This window comes from Mus caroli, chromosome 16 (genome assembly GCF_900094665.2).
Source record: "Mus caroli chromosome 16, CAROLI_EIJ_v1.1, whole genome shotgun sequence".
NCBI classification, from domain to species: domain Eukaryota; kingdom Metazoa; phylum Chordata; class Mammalia; order Rodentia; family Muridae; genus Mus; species Mus caroli.
This window is the reverse complement of record NC_034585.1, coordinates 19,743,201-19,760,711: the sequence shown is the minus strand read 5'-3', so window position 1 is coordinate 19,760,711 and position 17,511 is coordinate 19,743,201. Positions and strand designations below refer to the sequence as shown.

Sequence of the window (17,511 nt, the reverse complement as noted above, 5' to 3'; positions counted from 1 at the left end):
TCTCTCTCTCTTTGTTTCTTTCTTTCTCTCTTTCTTTCATATTCATGGCTTCCCTCCATTCCATATTTTTAAAGAAAGGTTTAACCCATTAGTTATCTTATGTGGTCTTTATTGTCATTAAATGCAAAAATAACTGTTCTATATCAAGAAGAGTGGGTAGGTGCAGTAGCCAACACTTTTAATTCAAGACTTGCAAGGTAGAAGCAAGTGGATCTCTGTGAATCCGACCTGGCCAAGAGAGAGAGACAGAGACAGAGAGAGAGACAGAGACAGAGACAGAGTGAGAGAGAGACAGAGAACCATTGATGGTAATTCATCCCTGTTTACTTTGAAGCTTTACTAAGAGCTGGTGGTTCCCCTGGCTGGGAACTTGAATCTCGAAGATCATTTAAATGCAAACTGGTTTTTTTTTTTTTTTTAGTTAGTTTTCTTTATGCTGTAGATTGTATAAAAGCCATGCAACATTAAACAGCATAAAATACTTAAAACTTATGTGTGTATATAAATTTTAGTAACAAAAGTTTATCATGAAGGTAGAGCTGAAATACTGTCATGATTGGCAATTGAATATAATGTAAAAGTTGCTACATTTCATGATTTTTTTTTTTTTTTACAAGAAAGACCTCAGTTGGTCCAAACTCATGAACACTCACACTGCACTTCCTTTCTGTGTGACGCACTTTACTCTTATTCGGAACAAATTCTGGAAGAGAATTGAGGATTACAGTGAGAACGGATCCCTTCATTCTTGGCAGGAAGCAGTACTCTGGCTTGAGGCTTTTAACTTTGTTGGGAACGGTTATCTTCAACAATAATAGATCTTGTAGGAGTCACTTCCACAAATCCGTATCAAAATTCAAACTGGCCACTCCCTGGGTTCTCTTCCACTTCTGCATATACCTTTCCTTGCTTCCCTGGTTCAGAGCCCTCAGTGTAGAATTTCACACGGATGCGCTTTAGCCCATTGTTTACATATTCAGAAAGACGGACATGCTGTCTCCGCCCACGTCTCTACATTTCCCCATAGCCTTTCAAAGGCTCACCAAATACACCAATCACCTCAGGGTGTGTTCTGCATTTTCCTAAGGCTTTCCCATATATGATATTAGGGCTGGATGAAAAAAACAGTTCCTTGAAGATCGTGTATAACAAGCCGCCTTTTAAGGCAGACTCCAAAGAGCTCCACTATCAAGTAGCTGATGTCTCTCCCAGCTTCTTTCACTTTCTGAGACATTGAGACGCCCGTTTCCTCTCTTTGATGTCTGCGAATAGACACTTGCTTGCTACTATCCTCCTTTGCTTTCCGGGGGTCGGGTCCTTGTGTCCAGAAAGTTTTTGTCTTGCGAACATTCACATCATGGCCGCCATGCTTTCGCAAAGCATCCCGGGAATAAATGCAAACTGTTATCTGTGATGTTTACCTGTAAATGTTCTCACATGTAAGATTTAAGAACAGCCTTGATCTATTGGTTATGAAGGGGATTCCACACTTACATAATAACTCTTGTCATAAGCAATTTTCTCCACAACTGACCTTTTTTCTTGGACCCGTTCTTGAAAGGGGGACCCCACTGCCCTCTTGCGCTCCCCCAGGCCTGTCATTCCTTCCTGGTCCCTGGCCACTAGTCTTCTCAGCACTCATCACCCTAGGTCTTTCTGAGTGCCATGAACACAAATCCTGTCCCAAGGATGGAATGGAGCCAGGGAATACCTTGCTCCTTGAAGCCGAAAGACACTGAGCCAACACAAATCTGTTGGCAGGCACAGCAGGCACAAAAGTCCCATTCAGGGCACAAGAACAGCTATTTATAAAGCCCTTCCTGACTGCTGGGTGTTCACTTTCCCCTGACCAAAAGGGCCACTGCCGCCTCTTGGAAAAGATTATTCCGTTCACAGCTCCGTGACCGAGGGTCACTGAGTGCCCCATTCTGGGAGCAGCTAGAATAGGGGACAGCATGCAGGGTGGATTAGATGTGGTGACAAGCCCTCTGATGGTCGAGGGCAGCTGAGGATGCCAGTGACACAGATGGCCTTTGTAGCACCTGTGAGGTGACAGTCACAGGCCTGTGGGGACTACATGAATCCACATGCCTTCGCTCTTTTTTTTTTTCCCCCCTAACTCTTGGCATACATTTTGTTTAGCATGATTACCACACTTCCAAAGGCATTTGGAGTTTAATTGTGTGGAATGCTCACAGGTATACATTCATAGTATCTCAGTGCTATGGCATTCCTCTTTCAATTATTACTCAGCAGTGGCCACCTGTACCTTTTGTGTGTTTCTGGTTTGCTAGATTGTCGTTCACGTTAGTGACCAGCACTTAGTTTATTGTTTCAGCAGATTAACGGTAACATCAGTAACTACTCAGAAAGCCAAATGTCTTAGTTACCTTTCTATTTCTGTGCTAAGACCCCATGACCGAGGGAACGTATAGAGGAAAGTGTTTAATTTGGGGCTCATGGTTCCAGAGGGTTAGAATCTGTAATCATCATGGTGTGGAGCATGGCAGCCTTGGAACAGCAGGCATGGCACTGGAGCAGGAGCTGGGGGCTTACGTCCTTATCCATAAGCAGGAGGGAGATAACTAGGAATGACAGGGACTTGTGAAACCTCAAATCTCACACCCAGTGACAAACTCTCCTCCAACAAGGCCACACTTCCTACCCCTTCCTGAAGAGTTCCACCAACTGAGGACCAAGCATTCAAATATATATTAGCCTGTGGGGGCCATGCTCATTCAAATGCCACACCCCAAAATCATTCATTGTTCTGAGATGAACTCTGTGAACAAGTGCCATTAACGTACAGAAACAATGTGTAGGCTAAGGTATAGTTTTTCCAGTACAGGATACCCTCTTGTGGGCAGCAACTGTTCCACTAGGCCTCCCAACCCAATGCTGACTGACACGGGAGGCCCAATGAGCTATTTTAGTCATGAGCCACTCGGGGAACCTGATTATCAAAGTCTAAACCACAAGAAGGGATGCCTTCAGTTCAAGGGCTCTATTTCTAGAAATAACTGTAACGATCTCTGTGTAGACTTCTAAGCCCAAAGAAATGTTTTCATGTTTTGACTTTTGATGACTTCAAAAGCCTGTTGCCCTAAAAACTTCCTTGATTCTCAGAAAAGAGCCCTGAGAGCTCGGTGTGGTTGATGGAGCTGAACACACGAGCCTCCTGGTACAGATGGGCATCAGCTAGCTGGGTTTTACCTGGGGGCCTTCTTGAAAAAGCCTATTCATAGTTGTCAGGATGATGACTGATTCCGGCCCGAAATTGCTGACAACATAAAAGAACATTTTTAGTTAATCTCCTTTCCCTCTTCATCTGTCAAATGAAAAGACTCAACTAACTCATTTTCTTATAAAGCGAACGGGATCGAGACAACCAGCATCTAAATCAGCCATGTGTCCCTGTTGTTGTCTAACTCATGGCTAAGAACCTCCTGGAGCCCAAAAGAGGACCTGAGGGAGGCTTCAAGAACAGAGTCGGAGAAGGAGCCTTGGAGCCTCATGGACCTGGAGATCAGCCCTAGGGCATGGTTAAGGATTAGTCACCTCCAGCTGCAAGGTGATTATGAGAGAGAGTTGGTGGCCAAAGAAAACTCAGGAAGAGCGATGCAGAAAATGTGTTCCAGAAGTCATTAAAACGTTGTTAGTTTTCTCTTTTCCAAAACACATTGGCCACCTGTGTGTGGGGGTGGGGGGGTGGGGGTGGGTTAAAAACCTCCTGTCCTTACCTCTAAAGCCAGAGGGGAGAGAGTCTTTCAGTGACTGTGTCTCTTGGCAATCAGGAAGGACACTTACTAAGCACTGACTATGTATGCATCAAACCCCTGAAGAGCACCTCACATTTGCCACAGAGGCTTCCCAACTTCGCTGGATGGATATTAATACATTCTACTATGCAGAAGTAAAAAACAACGATTCAAAGACCATAAATAATTGTCCTGATAAGTCTGACCTGCAGCACAGAAGATGAAGCTAGCAGACAGGAGGCCAGGACCACATTTAATAAGACTCCTCTAACAAGATCTAGGAGTGATGTGGTTTAGGTGGCATCTCTAAAAGAGAAGGAAGAAAAGTGTCTGTGTTCTCTGGTTGGCAGAGAGAGGGGACTAAACGTCCTGTCTCAAACTGTGGACTCTCCTGTGCCTCTCAGCATCTGTGGAAGGCTTTGGAAGGGGCTGTGCTGTGCTGATGATGGGAAGGAGGAAAGGCTATGGCTGAGGAGAACCCAATCTTTGAATGCTCCCGTAAGAGGTCTATTCGGAGAATTAAAGCAATTTTAAATGAAAAAGAATGTTTAAAAGAGAGGATAGCGCAGTGGTTCTCAGCCTGTGGATCAAATGACCCTGTCACAGAGGTCATATATCAGATATTTACAATTTATAATGGCAGGAGAATTACAGTTATGAAGTAGCAATGAAAATAATGTTATGGTTGGGGGATCACCACAATATTAGGAACTGTATTAAAGGGTCCCAGCATTAGGAAGGTTGAGAAGCGATGGGCTAGAGAGCTATCTCAGCAGTTGAGAGCACTGGCTGCCCTTGTAGTAGACTCAGCAGTCTCCAGAACCCACGTGGCAGCTCGCCATCATCTGTAACTCCAGTTCCCAGGGATCCAGTGCCCTCATCTGTACTCATGGGCACTGCATGTGCTGCACAAACATACATACAGGTGAAATACTCCTACATAGAAAATTAAAAATAGAAAAAAGAAAAGTGTTTGGCAGACTGAAAAATCAAGAGGCCATGGGAACAGAACACATTGACTCCTAACTCCAAAGTGCCTAAGTTAACAGAGAACAGATAGATTGTGTTAGATTTTTAAGCACAAGAATGTCCTATGGTCCAATAGTCCAGCATTTGCCTTGGTGATACTACTGAAAAGGCAGAGGCTCAGTGAGAACACCCTTATGTGGTGGGTGGACCATTGTAAACATCTGTAGTAGTTTGAATAGGTTTGGCCCCCATTAACTCACGTGATTGAATGTTTGGCCCGCAGGGAGTGGCACTATTAGAAGGTATGATCTTGTTGAAGGAAGTGTATCACTGTAGGGGAGGGCTTTGAGGGCTCCTATGCTCAAACTCTGCCCAGTATAGAATTCCAGACTCTGCCTGGCTGCCTGCAGAAGACAGTCCACCTTCTGTTGCCTTCAGATCAAGATGTAGAACTCTTGGCTCCTCTTGGCTCCTCCAGCACCATGTCTGCCTGCCTGCTGCCATGCTTCCTGCTATGAGGATAATGGACTAAATGTCTGAAACTGTAAGCCAGCCCCAGTTAAATGTTGTCCTTTATAAAAGAGTTGCTTTGGTCATGGTATCTCTTCACAGCAATAAAACCCTAAGTCAGAAGTTAAATGCATTTTGCATTATGTTATGACTACAAGCCTATGGGAGCCAGGGAGTGGAATGTGGTGGTTTGAATAGGTATGGTTCCCAAGGATTCATGTGTTTGAATATTTGGCCATAGGGAATGGCACTATTAGGAGGTGTGGCCTGGTTGGAGTAGGTATGGCCTTGTCAGAGGAAGTGTATCACTGTCAATGTCAATATATTTTCAATGTATTTGGATGTTTGGACAGAAGGACACATGGCCAAAATCACAATCCTTTAGTTACCCTGAAGACTACCCGCAGGAAACTGATCTCCTGCACTCCTGTCTCAGAAAGCCAGCCTACATGTGTCATGCTGTCCTAATGCTGAAGGCCTTTTAAGCCACTTCTCACTCGTCAGGACTAGCTGCCAATCCTACCCCTTACATTTGAGCCTCTGGCTCTCTCTGAGCATTATTTTACTACCATTGTTGCATTGAGGCCTTTGGCAATTCTCTTCCAGACTCCTACACCACATCCAAGCCTCAGGTCAGTGTCACCCCTTACAGCCCCGCTCCCCTCACCAGTGACAGAAGGATCTTTAAAAACAGAAATTGAGGGGACTAAGATTTGGTAAAGTGCCTCTTCAGCAAGTGTGAGAGGCAGAGTTTGGATCTCCAGCCCTACATAAGAGAAGCAGAGATTGCCTGATGCGGAAGTGTGCTGGCCAGTCAGTCAGGCCAACATGAACTCAGTGAGGGGCCCTGTCTCAAAACATAAGGCCATTGAGAAAGACACCTGATGTGAATTTCTGGCTTCCAGACATGTGTGCACACAACACATCTGAACACTCACACGTATGTGTAGATCAACAACACACACATAAGAACTCCACAAGGAATCAGGTCACTTCTGTCACCAACCTGGCCTCTCTCCTACTCAAAAATGGCCAGTAGCTCCCTGTAGGCTTCATGACCAAGCCCAAACACTGGTGTGTACAGCCTTCACAGTCCTGTCCATCCTACCTCTCTGGCTGAGGCTAGCCAGCACCTCACCCAACCTCCACTTGGGTCTGTGTCCCCTTGGCACTTGCCCTGACCCCCTTCCTGGGGTCACAGTTTGGATGAGGTTTGTCTTCACTGAAACTCAATTTGAGGTTGCAGTATAGCCAGGCTGAGAGGCAGCAGGGCCTTTGAGGGACCCTTGGATTGGAAGGGACCAGCCTCCATGAAGGATCAATGTAGCTTATTCAAACGTGAGTTAATTTCCATGCAGGATTGTTACAGAGCAAACTCAGCTTCTCTGATTCTCTCATTCCCTCTGTCAGATACATGCTTCCTTCAAGTACACCTACTTCTCCTCTTGCTTCTTAGTCATGCTGTGGCACAGTGTGAGGCCTTTAGTTGAGCCTGTGCCCTGTTATTGGACCCCCAGTGAAATAAATCTCTTTTCTTTATGAATTGACCAACTCTAGGGGTTTTGTTACAGCAACAGCTATTAGACAGAGACTCCGGGCTTCCTCCTCTGCCTGGAATGTTTGTCCTTTATCATCTCTGTTTCCCTGTGTTCTTTTGAACTCTACTCTAGCATCACCCAACCCTAAGGTACTTGTCCTAAATGCTTCTGACCTGTTAAGAACTAAATCTCTTTCTTTCTGTATGCCTCAGTGCTGAGTCCATCACAAAGCAACCTGCTGCCGTGTCCTCCTTACCACATTCCTGGTTCATGAAATTCTATATTTTGTTATTGTATCTCATACTCTCCTGTCTACGACAAAATAAATGTGTGTTGCATGAACTTTTTAAAAATTTTATCATATTAATTTATAGAAGTAGATGCACACGTACCATGCTGCATGTAGAAAAAGCCAGAGAACAACTTCAGAACGTCATATGGGTGCCCGGAGTCACACTCCAACCATTACACACTGGTCCATGGCTCTAGTCCCATGTTAAAATTGTTTCCTACCAAGCATGCAGTTTGGCGTTAGTCTCTCAGAAGTACATTTGTCATCATATGACCAGTGACCAACCATGTGTCCAGTCCAGAGGATTAACCAGGGGTTAGGGTGTGGCCTATGACTATAGAAAAAAAATATTAGATATGAGTGGAACGCATTTTTAGCCAAAAGTCAAAACATCTGATCTAACAGATATGACAGTTTTCCTTGAGCACATATAAATGCATAAAGCCTACAATAGCTGTATGCCAAGCAGGTCTGTCACTTTTGCCCCATCACACCAGCTGGTGACTATGAAATAGCCACAGCTAGCAGAGAGCAGGCTCATCTTTTTCATCTTCTCCACCATCCTGAGAGGCAGATCTTCTTCATTTGCTGTTTTACAGGTGAGGAGAGTGAGATTAAAGAGCTTAAACATGTTGCCAAAGGTCGCACAGCTACCTGAGCATGGGTGATCCAGTCGGTCCTATTATTCCTCTATGTTGACCTAGTCTCGACCTTTTAACCTCATTAGATCATCAAAAGAGCCACTTTGGGGGCAAAAATAGCCATGGCTTCCGGAAATTTTTATTAAAACTCTAAATCTCTGGGCAATAACTTTCAGAAGTCATGATTCAGACCAGCCTAATACTTGAAAAAGACTCTCGCAGGGCCAGTCTCCCACTGCTGGGAAGGAAGGCAGGACCCTGGAATTTAGAACCGCCCGTGTTCCCCCCCTTGCATGGTCTCTAGTCATCGTGGCCTGCTGAAAGGCTCCGTCCTTCCATCCCTCTGTGGAGTCCTCTCCCTCAGGTTCTGGTAGTTCCAGAGTTGTCGACAGTTTTCGTAGCATCTGGAGCAGGATTTCTCCACTGGCCACAAGCATAATGATCATCCTGACACTCATAAAAGCGCATGCCCCGGACTCCGCGCCACAGCTGGCAGAGTCTACAGATCAAATGCTGAAAACAGCATTTCCACCTGTTCCCTGGGGGATTCCAACAGATGCTACCACCTGAGAACTAGAGGAGAAGCCCTGGTCCTGCAACCAGCAGCATCGGCAGCTTGTTAGAGAATGAAGACTCCGGGGAGGCACCCTGTGAAGGACTCACCAAGAGTCTTCATTGGCACAGGATCCTCGGGTGACGCGCATAGACACATTTCTGTACAGACAACCGGTGATGTGGGACTGGGCTATATCCCCATTTGTATTTCCTGTTGTTGCATGCACAGGAAATGAAAACCCTTCTGTGACACAGTGGTGGGTACAGGTGAGAGCACTCCAGAACACAGGGTTCAGCTTGCCCCATACCTCCTTGTTATATGCCACCCCAAAGACTGAAATGGCAATTATTCAACACACTGATGCAGTGGAGCAGCTGACAAGCACTAGCCTAAAGGACTCTCGACACTGCTCGAGGGTTTTATGAAGCGCAATGCCCCACCCTTCCTTACCCATCATTTACCGTTCAGTCTCATGAAGACCAACAGTCGGAAAGGCTGCTGCCCACTCAACCAGATCTCAGCACTCTTTACAGGGGAGAAGAACACAATAAGGTGTTTAAGTTCTACATAAATTACTGGAGAGATGCAGAGAGCATGTCTGCCATGCTGATGAATCAGTCACTATCCCCAGGAAGAAATAAGAGTCTCCATTCTCTGAAGGATGCTCTTTCTCCATGGTCCATGGAGCTGAGGAACAGCCAAGGAGAAGAATGTGATTTGGTCTAATTCTTTCTCAGCAAAATCTGTCTGCCTGTAAACTGGACATGTGTCCCCTCTCTTAGCCAGCCCTTGCTAATGGGGTGACAGTTGGGGTGGGAGGAATGGAGTACCAAAGGGACACTTCCGGCTGAGACTATCTGAGCAAGCCACAGAGTATCAGGGACACCCCCTCACTCTGAAAGCCTTCAACCTAATAAGCACCCCACTGATTGATTTTACTCTTTTCTGTTCCCTAAAGAAAACCTGGAAATTTTGTAAAGCTCAGACTGGTGAGCTGCCACTGTGAAGCAAATCCTCTATAAACAAAGGGCTGCCCTGGCCTGTGCACAGGTATCTGAGAGGACAGTGACCATTGCTTCCAGAGGACTCCCAGTTAATCCTTCTCTTTCTAAATTCGTATTAACTCTGTCACTCCATGCCCCCCCCCCACACACACACAGAAAATAGACAAAGCATCACATATTGGTTCTGGTTCAGTACGGAGCTTCCAGACTGCACATCTTTTAAATCTCAAAAGGCTATTTGGTCCTTTTGACCTAGAAGGGAGCTCTGCACAGATGTCTAAGGGACAATAAGCAGAGCATTCTGTCATTTGCCACCTCAAGCTGACTTTCCACAGGAAGTCTCCTTGAGGCAGCTCGGGAGCATAGCATGCCTTTCTTGCTCTAACCAGGGCCCTCAGGGTAAAATTAACAGTTCACCCAGAGTCCATGTCAAAGATGTGAGCAGATTTTCTAACTTTTTGACATGACAATAGTGTGTTGGTAAATTTTTCTGTTCCTTGATAATGTGACTGACAAGCACTGCACAATGTAAGAACAGAGACTTCAGGGGCTCTGGACCTCAGGGACCAAAGAGCAGAGCTATTCCTCAGGACCAGTTCAAGTACAGACTATTGATTGAAAATGTCTCTCTCCTTCATGATCCAGGATGAAGAACAAGCTGTGGTATTTCGAATTTGGTACCTCGGAAACCTTTGCAGCCACCTGCAAGAAACTCCATGACCACATAGAGCTGGAGGTAAGCAAGCTCCCATGTGGAGAGGCTGCTCCTGGTTGTGACATCCCATACTCACTGTCAGGACACATCCTCTTGAGTCTTTCAGAAATGACCCAAAGTCTAGTCTATGTTGTGTGGAGCATCCTGCCCTCCTCCTCCCATGTCAACACATTATCACTCTGATGGCTTCAATTGTTGTTTGTATCTTGTGCAAGTGGGGTTCTGGGATCCTTACAGCCATAGTCATTCTGACCCTCAACCATACGTTTCCACTGACAAAGGTAAAGATAGTTGGTTACCACCTAACATGGGAGGGGAGGTGCCTGTGGGTGGAGAGTTGACAGGGGACATGCTTCCTCTCGGTTGCCTCAGGGAGCTGACTAACAAGTGTCTGAGCCCAGTCCTATGGGTCTGTAGCCCATACAGTGACACATTTCCCTCGGAGCTGAAAAGCTCTTTTGCTACTATCTTGAAATGTTGAGCAGGTTTCCCCCCTCCCCTTTCTTTCTTCTTTTAAAACAATATACTGGTGCCCATGGAGATTAGAAGAGAGCTAGAGATTCCCTGGGCCTAGAGTTAGAAATGGTCGTGAGCCACCAGGTGGGTGCTGGGAATTGAACCTGGGTCCACTGCTAGAGCAGTCGGTGCCCTCAGCCACTAAGCCATCTCTCCACCCCTTAAACTACTTTTTAAAACAAAGAGCTGTGTATGGTCAGTTCGAGCTGGGCCCACAATGACGAAGCTCATGCCGTCGGTGCGCTGTGTTTTCCTGAGACTTGCAGCACTTGTAGCAGCCTGCCTCAGACCGTTTGCCTGTTGGCGCGCCCCTTGCCTGCTTCCTGCCCCTCTTCTGCAGGGTTGTGCTCCTCAAGTTGTCTCACTGACTGCTAGGAGCCTATTTCTTGCCTGTTAGAGACCTAGGTTCTCGGCACACCCGTGTCTTTACTTACTGGGCTTCGGTCCATGGATGCTTTGCTAATGACCCCACCTTCTCATGGAATTTGGGCCTTTACCCCCCCCCCCATTCTCACCCCTAAAAATCTGATGTAGAACCTTCCGTGAGAGCCATGATCCTCAAATGAGACTGGGCTACTCCTCTGATAGGAGCATTAAGCCTGTGGCAGAGGAAGGCCCTGTTCACAGGGAGTGTTCACAAACAAAACACAAAGCCAGAGGTTCCATAAGGCTCGACTTGACTCATCTGCAGGCCTCTCCTTCTGGTTGCTGGGTTACTGACACCACGGTGGGAAGCACCTTTGTGCCAGCTTGGCCACAGGACAGAGGTCCAAAGGCCAAGAGCCTGTGTCTCCAGGTGATGAAGGGCCAAGGCCACCACCTACACCTGGGAGAAGCTGAGCTGCCAGCTCTCCTAATTTACACATAAATGCACTCGCTGCCTAGGAGCTGGGGCTGAACTCCCAGCTGAGTGTGGTAAACAGATCTGTGTGCTCTCTCCCTCTTGGCACTGTCCTCGGCTGGGGGTCTTTTTAAATATCCCCGCAAGTGAGGGACTGCCCTGCCTAACCGCGGCCAGCTGCAGGCCTACAGCGAGTTCTTGTTCTCCTGCAGCTGGCCTTGACACGGTGCCCAGAATATAGCAGCTCCTCTCCCCTGCCTCTTTGGCCCGCCCCACTGGCTCCAGGCTGGCCATGCCCAACAGTCCCCTTGGGGTCGAGGACACAGCCACACTTCCTCAACCACACAGGGAGTTGGTGGCAAATGGCAGCAGTGCCGCGGGAGGGGTGGGCTGTCATGCTGTGTATTGCTTCGAGCTTTAACAAGCACTTCCTGTTTTCCTTATCTCTTAATAATCACTCTTTTCACTGCTTATTCATGAGAGTAAGCTTTTGGGCGTTGGGGCTAGGATGACATGTGATTAGGACAGGCACCATTTCTACATTCAGGGGACAGTGGTGGGTAGTCCCAGGTGGTGTGATCAAAAGATGACTCTGAAAGACAGAGGGGAGGGCAGGTGAGGACCAGGTGAAGGTAGGCAGGTGAGTGACAGATCTGAGGAGCGAGCCTCTGGAGGTACATGAGAGAGGAGCTTCCAGACGTGGTCACTCCACACCACAGCCTGCAAAGGATTCACCAGCTCCTGGTCAGCCAACTCAGGAGGACTCCATTCAGATCCTGATGCTGCCCTTCACTGCATCCCAAGCTGTAACAGCAGGAAATCATCCCCACCGCCTGGAAACACAAGCGGAGACAGAATGGGAGACAAGCGGGGAGAAAAGAGAAAAGAGGGAAAAGATGAAGGGACAAGATAAGTCAGTACTTCAACTGCCTGCCATAACGCCTCAGTGTCTGATCTAATAACCCAGGGAGACAGTACTAGTACATGTTTAAAGTAAGGCTCGGATGCATCCAGTAACTGGGAAGAGAAGACTCCAGGTGTTAGAAACTAGTAAAATACATTTATCCATCAGGTGCTAAAACTCAGTAACTCCTCCAGCCTCGGTGTCTTCCTCCTTCCTGGTGTGAGTGTGGGTGTATTTATGTATTTGTGTACATGTGTGTATAAGTCAGTATTTGTGTGTGTATGTATGTGTGTGCATGCGAGTGTATATGTTTGTGCAAGTTGTGTGCATGAATGTGTGTACACATTTGTGTGCATGTCTTGTATACAGCATCTTTTTGTGTATGCATATATGATGTATGTGTATATGTGTGTAGGTGTGTATGTATTTGTATCTGTATGTGTGTAATGTGTGTGCTGGTATATGCTTTAACATGTTTGTATGTGTATGTGTATGTGCATGTGTGTATGGGAATATGAAGCTCCATCTCAGTTCTGGCAGCTGTGGCACCCTGCTGAGAAGTGCTAAGCATAGCGCCCACCTGAGGAGGGAGGGAGGGAGGGAGGAAGGAAGGATGGATGGATGGATTTGGTACAAGACAAAGCAGAGGACTGAGCCAGAGTTTACAGAAGTTTTTCTTACATACAGCACCTCATTTCTCTTGCCCTACAGAATGTGAAGGGGCGTATATTCATGCTCTTAATTGGAGGATAAGGGAGTCTGAAACTGAGGATTCAGTGCTGAGAAAAGGCACAGGGATGAAGACACAAGGCAGACAGCAGAGTTTGGGAAAAGTTGATAGTGACAGTGAACAGGCTAGCCCCACTGGTGGCAAGGGCCTGAGTTCTCAACACCAGGCAGTAGACCTATCCCTGAGCTGGGAGCAGAGACAGGGATTCCTGCCCCTCACGTCTCACTGAATCAGAGTGTTCCAGGTTCACTGACAGAGTCAGTCTCAGAAAGCAAGGCAGAGAATGACTGTGGAGGAACAGAACAGTCTCTAGCCTACACAGATGCACACACTCATAAACAGACATTCACAGGCACACATCCGTGTAAAACTGCACATGCCACATGCACAAAAAGTCAACACACACATGCACCAGCACAAATATGCCTGCTTGCACACACATTTGTATACACACACACATATACACACAAAGTTGAATGGCTAACAAAAAAGGCTAATTTTTTTTTCCAGGTAAAACATCCATTAAATGACATAGACAGGGCCTCTTTCTTTCAGATTGGTGGCCAGTTGAGAAGAAATAGGAAACTTGATCCCATGTCTAGCGTAAAGTTCATGTCCCACAGGAATAGAGAGAATAGTCCACAGAACACACACAGCTTGTTAAATGCCCACTTGACTAGTGCTGAGAAATCAGAAGCAAAGAGCCTCAGTAAACTACAGGAGTCAGATCCCCTTGGATCCTGTTTTAACAGCCCAGCCCAGCGCCTCAGGCAGGGGAAAGGTACTTCCCCCACCCTCATCCCTCCCTCACCCCTCCCACCTCCCCCATACCCCTACCTGCATTTGCTGTTCACGTGAGGAAACTGAGATTCTTAGGATTGTTCAGTATTTGGGCTCAGTGATTTACTAGCTAAAAGCCCGCGCCTCAGTATCTTTACCCATTAACAGAGAGGTTCAGGAAGCCAGCCTAGCTCCCAAGGGCATTAGTTATGTCCCCAGGACGTGATATTAAGTCTCACAGAATCTACAAAGCAGCCCCATTCAGAAAGTGTCCTAATTACCTTTTGCAGCAGGAAGGCAGGCTGAGAGACTTGGAGTCCACAGCCTGGCAGGTCTGACTCAGGCTTGAGTCAGGATTTACCTGGGAGCTTTAGGGCAGTGTGTGTGTCCTGTCTGATGATTGTTTGGTATTTTGTCCATTTTGCTATCTCAGATAAATTTTAAAACAGGCATGAAGCGATTTGCTTACCACAAGGGAGCAATAAGAAATACATGGCACTACCTTTTAGGGTGTCCCATTTAAGGGAACCGTAGGCCCGCACCTGAACAGAGTTATTCCACAACATTGCTTGTCAGTGCAGTCCGGGACAACTAGGCGAGCCCTGTCCATGGCCATCTCTCAGAGCTGACTGCCAAGATCCCCTTAATGTTTGTCCTAACCGGATTTCACCTCACTGGAGCAGGGGGGAGTGGGGAGCAGCATTGAGTCACTGCCCCCACCTTAGGCCCAGAATAGCCTTGCCAAGGATCTTAAAGGTTTTCCAAGTTAGGTGGAGCAAGGCAGGCAGGCTGCAACTGGAGGACTCATCTTCCATTCTGGGGAAATATTTCATTTTCCAAGTTAAAAATAAGAAATCCCCCCAAGGTGTTGGTATTTAATCTAATTTTTAAGATAATGTTCACAAAAGAAAAGGAGGAGGAGGAGGAGGGTGGCGACGGCTGCTGCTTCCACTAATATGGACCCAGATGGGAAGGTGGTTCAAATCTGAAAGCTCCTCAGAACAGTTGTTACCCAGAGTATTGGCGGGGAGGTGTCTGCCCATCAATTACCTTCTTTTATTAAGGATTTAGGAAAATACAAGGAGGTATTAAGAACATTTCCTTCTCATTCAGTAATTATCAATATTGTAACATTCCTTTAAAGTTTTCAATCAAAGAATTTATAGGTAGCCGGGCGTGGTGGCGCACGCCTTTAATCCCAGCACTCGGGAGGCAGAGGCAGGCGGATTTCTGAGTTCAAGGCCAGCCTGGTCTACAAAGTGAGTTCCAGGACAGCCAGAGATATACAGAGAAACCCTGTCTCGAAAAACCAAAAAAAAAAAAAAAAAAAAAAGAATTTATAGGTAAAACAGAAGTCCCCATAGCCTGCCTTCTTCTTCTTCCTTTAACACACACACACACACACACACACACACACACGAGGAGTGGGGGAGATGCAAACATCACAGTGTTCTGAGATCACTTCTAGACAAAATGGAGCTGGTTTGCTATTTGGGTGATGATTTGGTTTTGAGGGTTTTTTTGTTTGTCATTGTTGAGTTTTGTGTTTGTGTTTTAAGAGTCTTGCTGTATAGGCTGCATAGGCTGGCTTCAAAACCACAATCCCCCTGCCTCAGCCCCACCTTCCATACCATCATTCTAAGATTATCAGTCTATGCTGTGATACCCCACTGCTTCCATACTTTTAACTGCTCGCTAGTGCTCCACACATGCCCAGTCCATTGTTGGTCAAGAGGTCGTGAACCTACAGTGAAGACAAGGCAATGGGAATGTACGTTGTAACCACCTGAGGGAGTAGTCTGGCTGTGCACACTAACCTGAAGTGTCCATGGCCCCTGTGACCCAGCAGGTGCCTCTCTATCTGCTCCTGAGACTTGCTGTGCACAGGCTTGAGCAGGGGGGTGGGGGGCATGCAGTGTCATTATTACAAGAGAGTGGAACTGGCCCAGATGGGTACTATAATAGTACTTTAATAAGACAACGTGGATGAGAACACTAAGTGTCACTGACTTGAATATTTTTATATGGGTATTTGTACATACATTTAACTTCCATTAAAATGTTTAGGCCTCTTTCAACTAAAAATAAGAAGGGAGTTTTTAGGGCCTTGTGCCAGCAACATCATTCAACCTAGTGGATGGCTGGGATCTTGCCTATAAAAATTCTAATTTCTCAGAGCACTGCTTGTGTGTGTGTGTGTGTGTGTGTGTGTGTGTGTGTGTGTGTAAAGAAGCTTCATAACACAGGGCACGGAGAGTTGGGTGTGGTGCACACCTTTAATCCCAGCTCAAGGGAGGAAGAGGCATGAAGACCAGGCCCTGAAAATTCCTGGAACTCAGGACAGCCAGGGCTATACAAAGAAACCCTATCTTGAGAAGAAGGAGAAGGAGGAGAGGAGGAAGAGGAGGAAGAGGAGGAGGAAGTGGAGGAGGAAGAGGAGGAGGAAGAGGAGGAGGTGGAAGAAGGCGGCAAAAAGCAGGGTGGCCAGTCTATAATCCTGGAACTCAGAAGGCTGAGACTGGAAGATTCCTGGGGAGACACAAGTCTATTCATCCCAGATAGGAAAACCACAACAGACTGAAGTACAGATAACACAGAAGTCAAATTTGATGAACCAATGAGTCTTACTGGAGTCCCTTACATGAATATAGGTGAGGGGCTATTTACAGGAGCAGAAATGAATCAAAAGATAGCTTTGTCAGCCAAGTCCACCCCAGCATGGTCGACAGCTCACAAAGCTGGGAACATGGAGCACACTGCACAGCCTCCAGGGATCTCAACAGGTTAGAGAGAGTACTTTCCATGTGCCGCAGTTGGTTTAAACCCCTTCCAGGCAGCTGGTCTGGTCTCAGAGTCTTTGCAAATTGTCTCTGCAGGTCTAGCAAAGAGGGTCCTAGACAATCTGGTCAGTTTCAGGAACTTCCTGAAGCTATTTTGAGTTGTTTACCTTCCTGTTTCTAGAGCTTCTCTGTGTGGGTAGAAGGTTTCAATCTGAGGAAACTGTTACACAACAATAGCAAGTGCCTTTACTACCAGACAGTCATACCAATGCCATTCTTAGCCAAAAGACTTCATATTCAAGGACTTAACAGATTAATTAGCTTGATCAAGATCAATCATCCAGGAAGGAAGGAAGGAAGGAAGGAAGGAAGGAAGGAAGGAAGGAAGGAAGGAAGGGAGGGAGGGAGGAAGGGTGGAAGGGAGGGCAAGGAAAGGAAAGAAAGAAAGAAACCAACCTTAGGGGCCAACTGGATATTATCTGATCTTGCCCACTCCACCCCCAGCAGTTTTATACTTCCCCTTAATTTGGAAGGGAAGAAATCTTGAAACTCTGGTCTCTTCTGGCATAGCATGAACTTTGTTAACCTTTCAGAGCATGGAACAAATTAAGTGGGAAGGGCTATCCTGCCCAGCCAACCAGAGTAGATTAATGGCCACATCTTCATGGGAGAAGGAAGTGAGAAGAGAAAACTGCTACAAGCCAAGCCAGGGCATCTTGGAGGAAGAGTCTCCTGGGGAGTTTCCTTCCTCAACCAAGCCAATCCGTGGTACACCCCCACCCCACCACCTGTGTCCAGCCCGAGCCACAGTGTAGCCTCTTCAGGGAAGCTCTGGCCACTTCAAGCAAGCAGCCATCTCGTGGAGCAGGTGCCGACAGTGCTGGGGTTACCAGCGGCCTTTTTTAGCCCATGATATTGTGGAGCTTCTTTAGCACCTGTGATTTATTCTGTGGCCTTGTTTAAACTTCATTTTCAAA

At 46.7% G+C, this 17,511-nt stretch overlaps 1 protein-coding gene and 1 pseudogene across 2 annotated transcripts in view; one reads left to right on the top strand and one right to left on the bottom strand.

Moving 5' to 3' along the window:
- Dgkg (diacylglycerol kinase gamma) overlaps positions 1–17,511 on the top strand; it is a 192,341-nt gene that overhangs the window by 129,358 nt on the left and 45,472 nt on the right. For both annotated transcript variants that reach the window (XM_021184692.2, XM_021184691.2), the window contains one exon: positions 9,914–10,004. In XM_021184692.2, the coding sequence (XP_021040351.1) occupies positions 9,914–10,004 (91 nt within the window). The remainder of the gene's footprint in view (positions 1–9,913; positions 10,005–17,511) is intronic.
- On the bottom strand, positions 781–7,698 carry LOC110311973 (annotated as a pseudogene).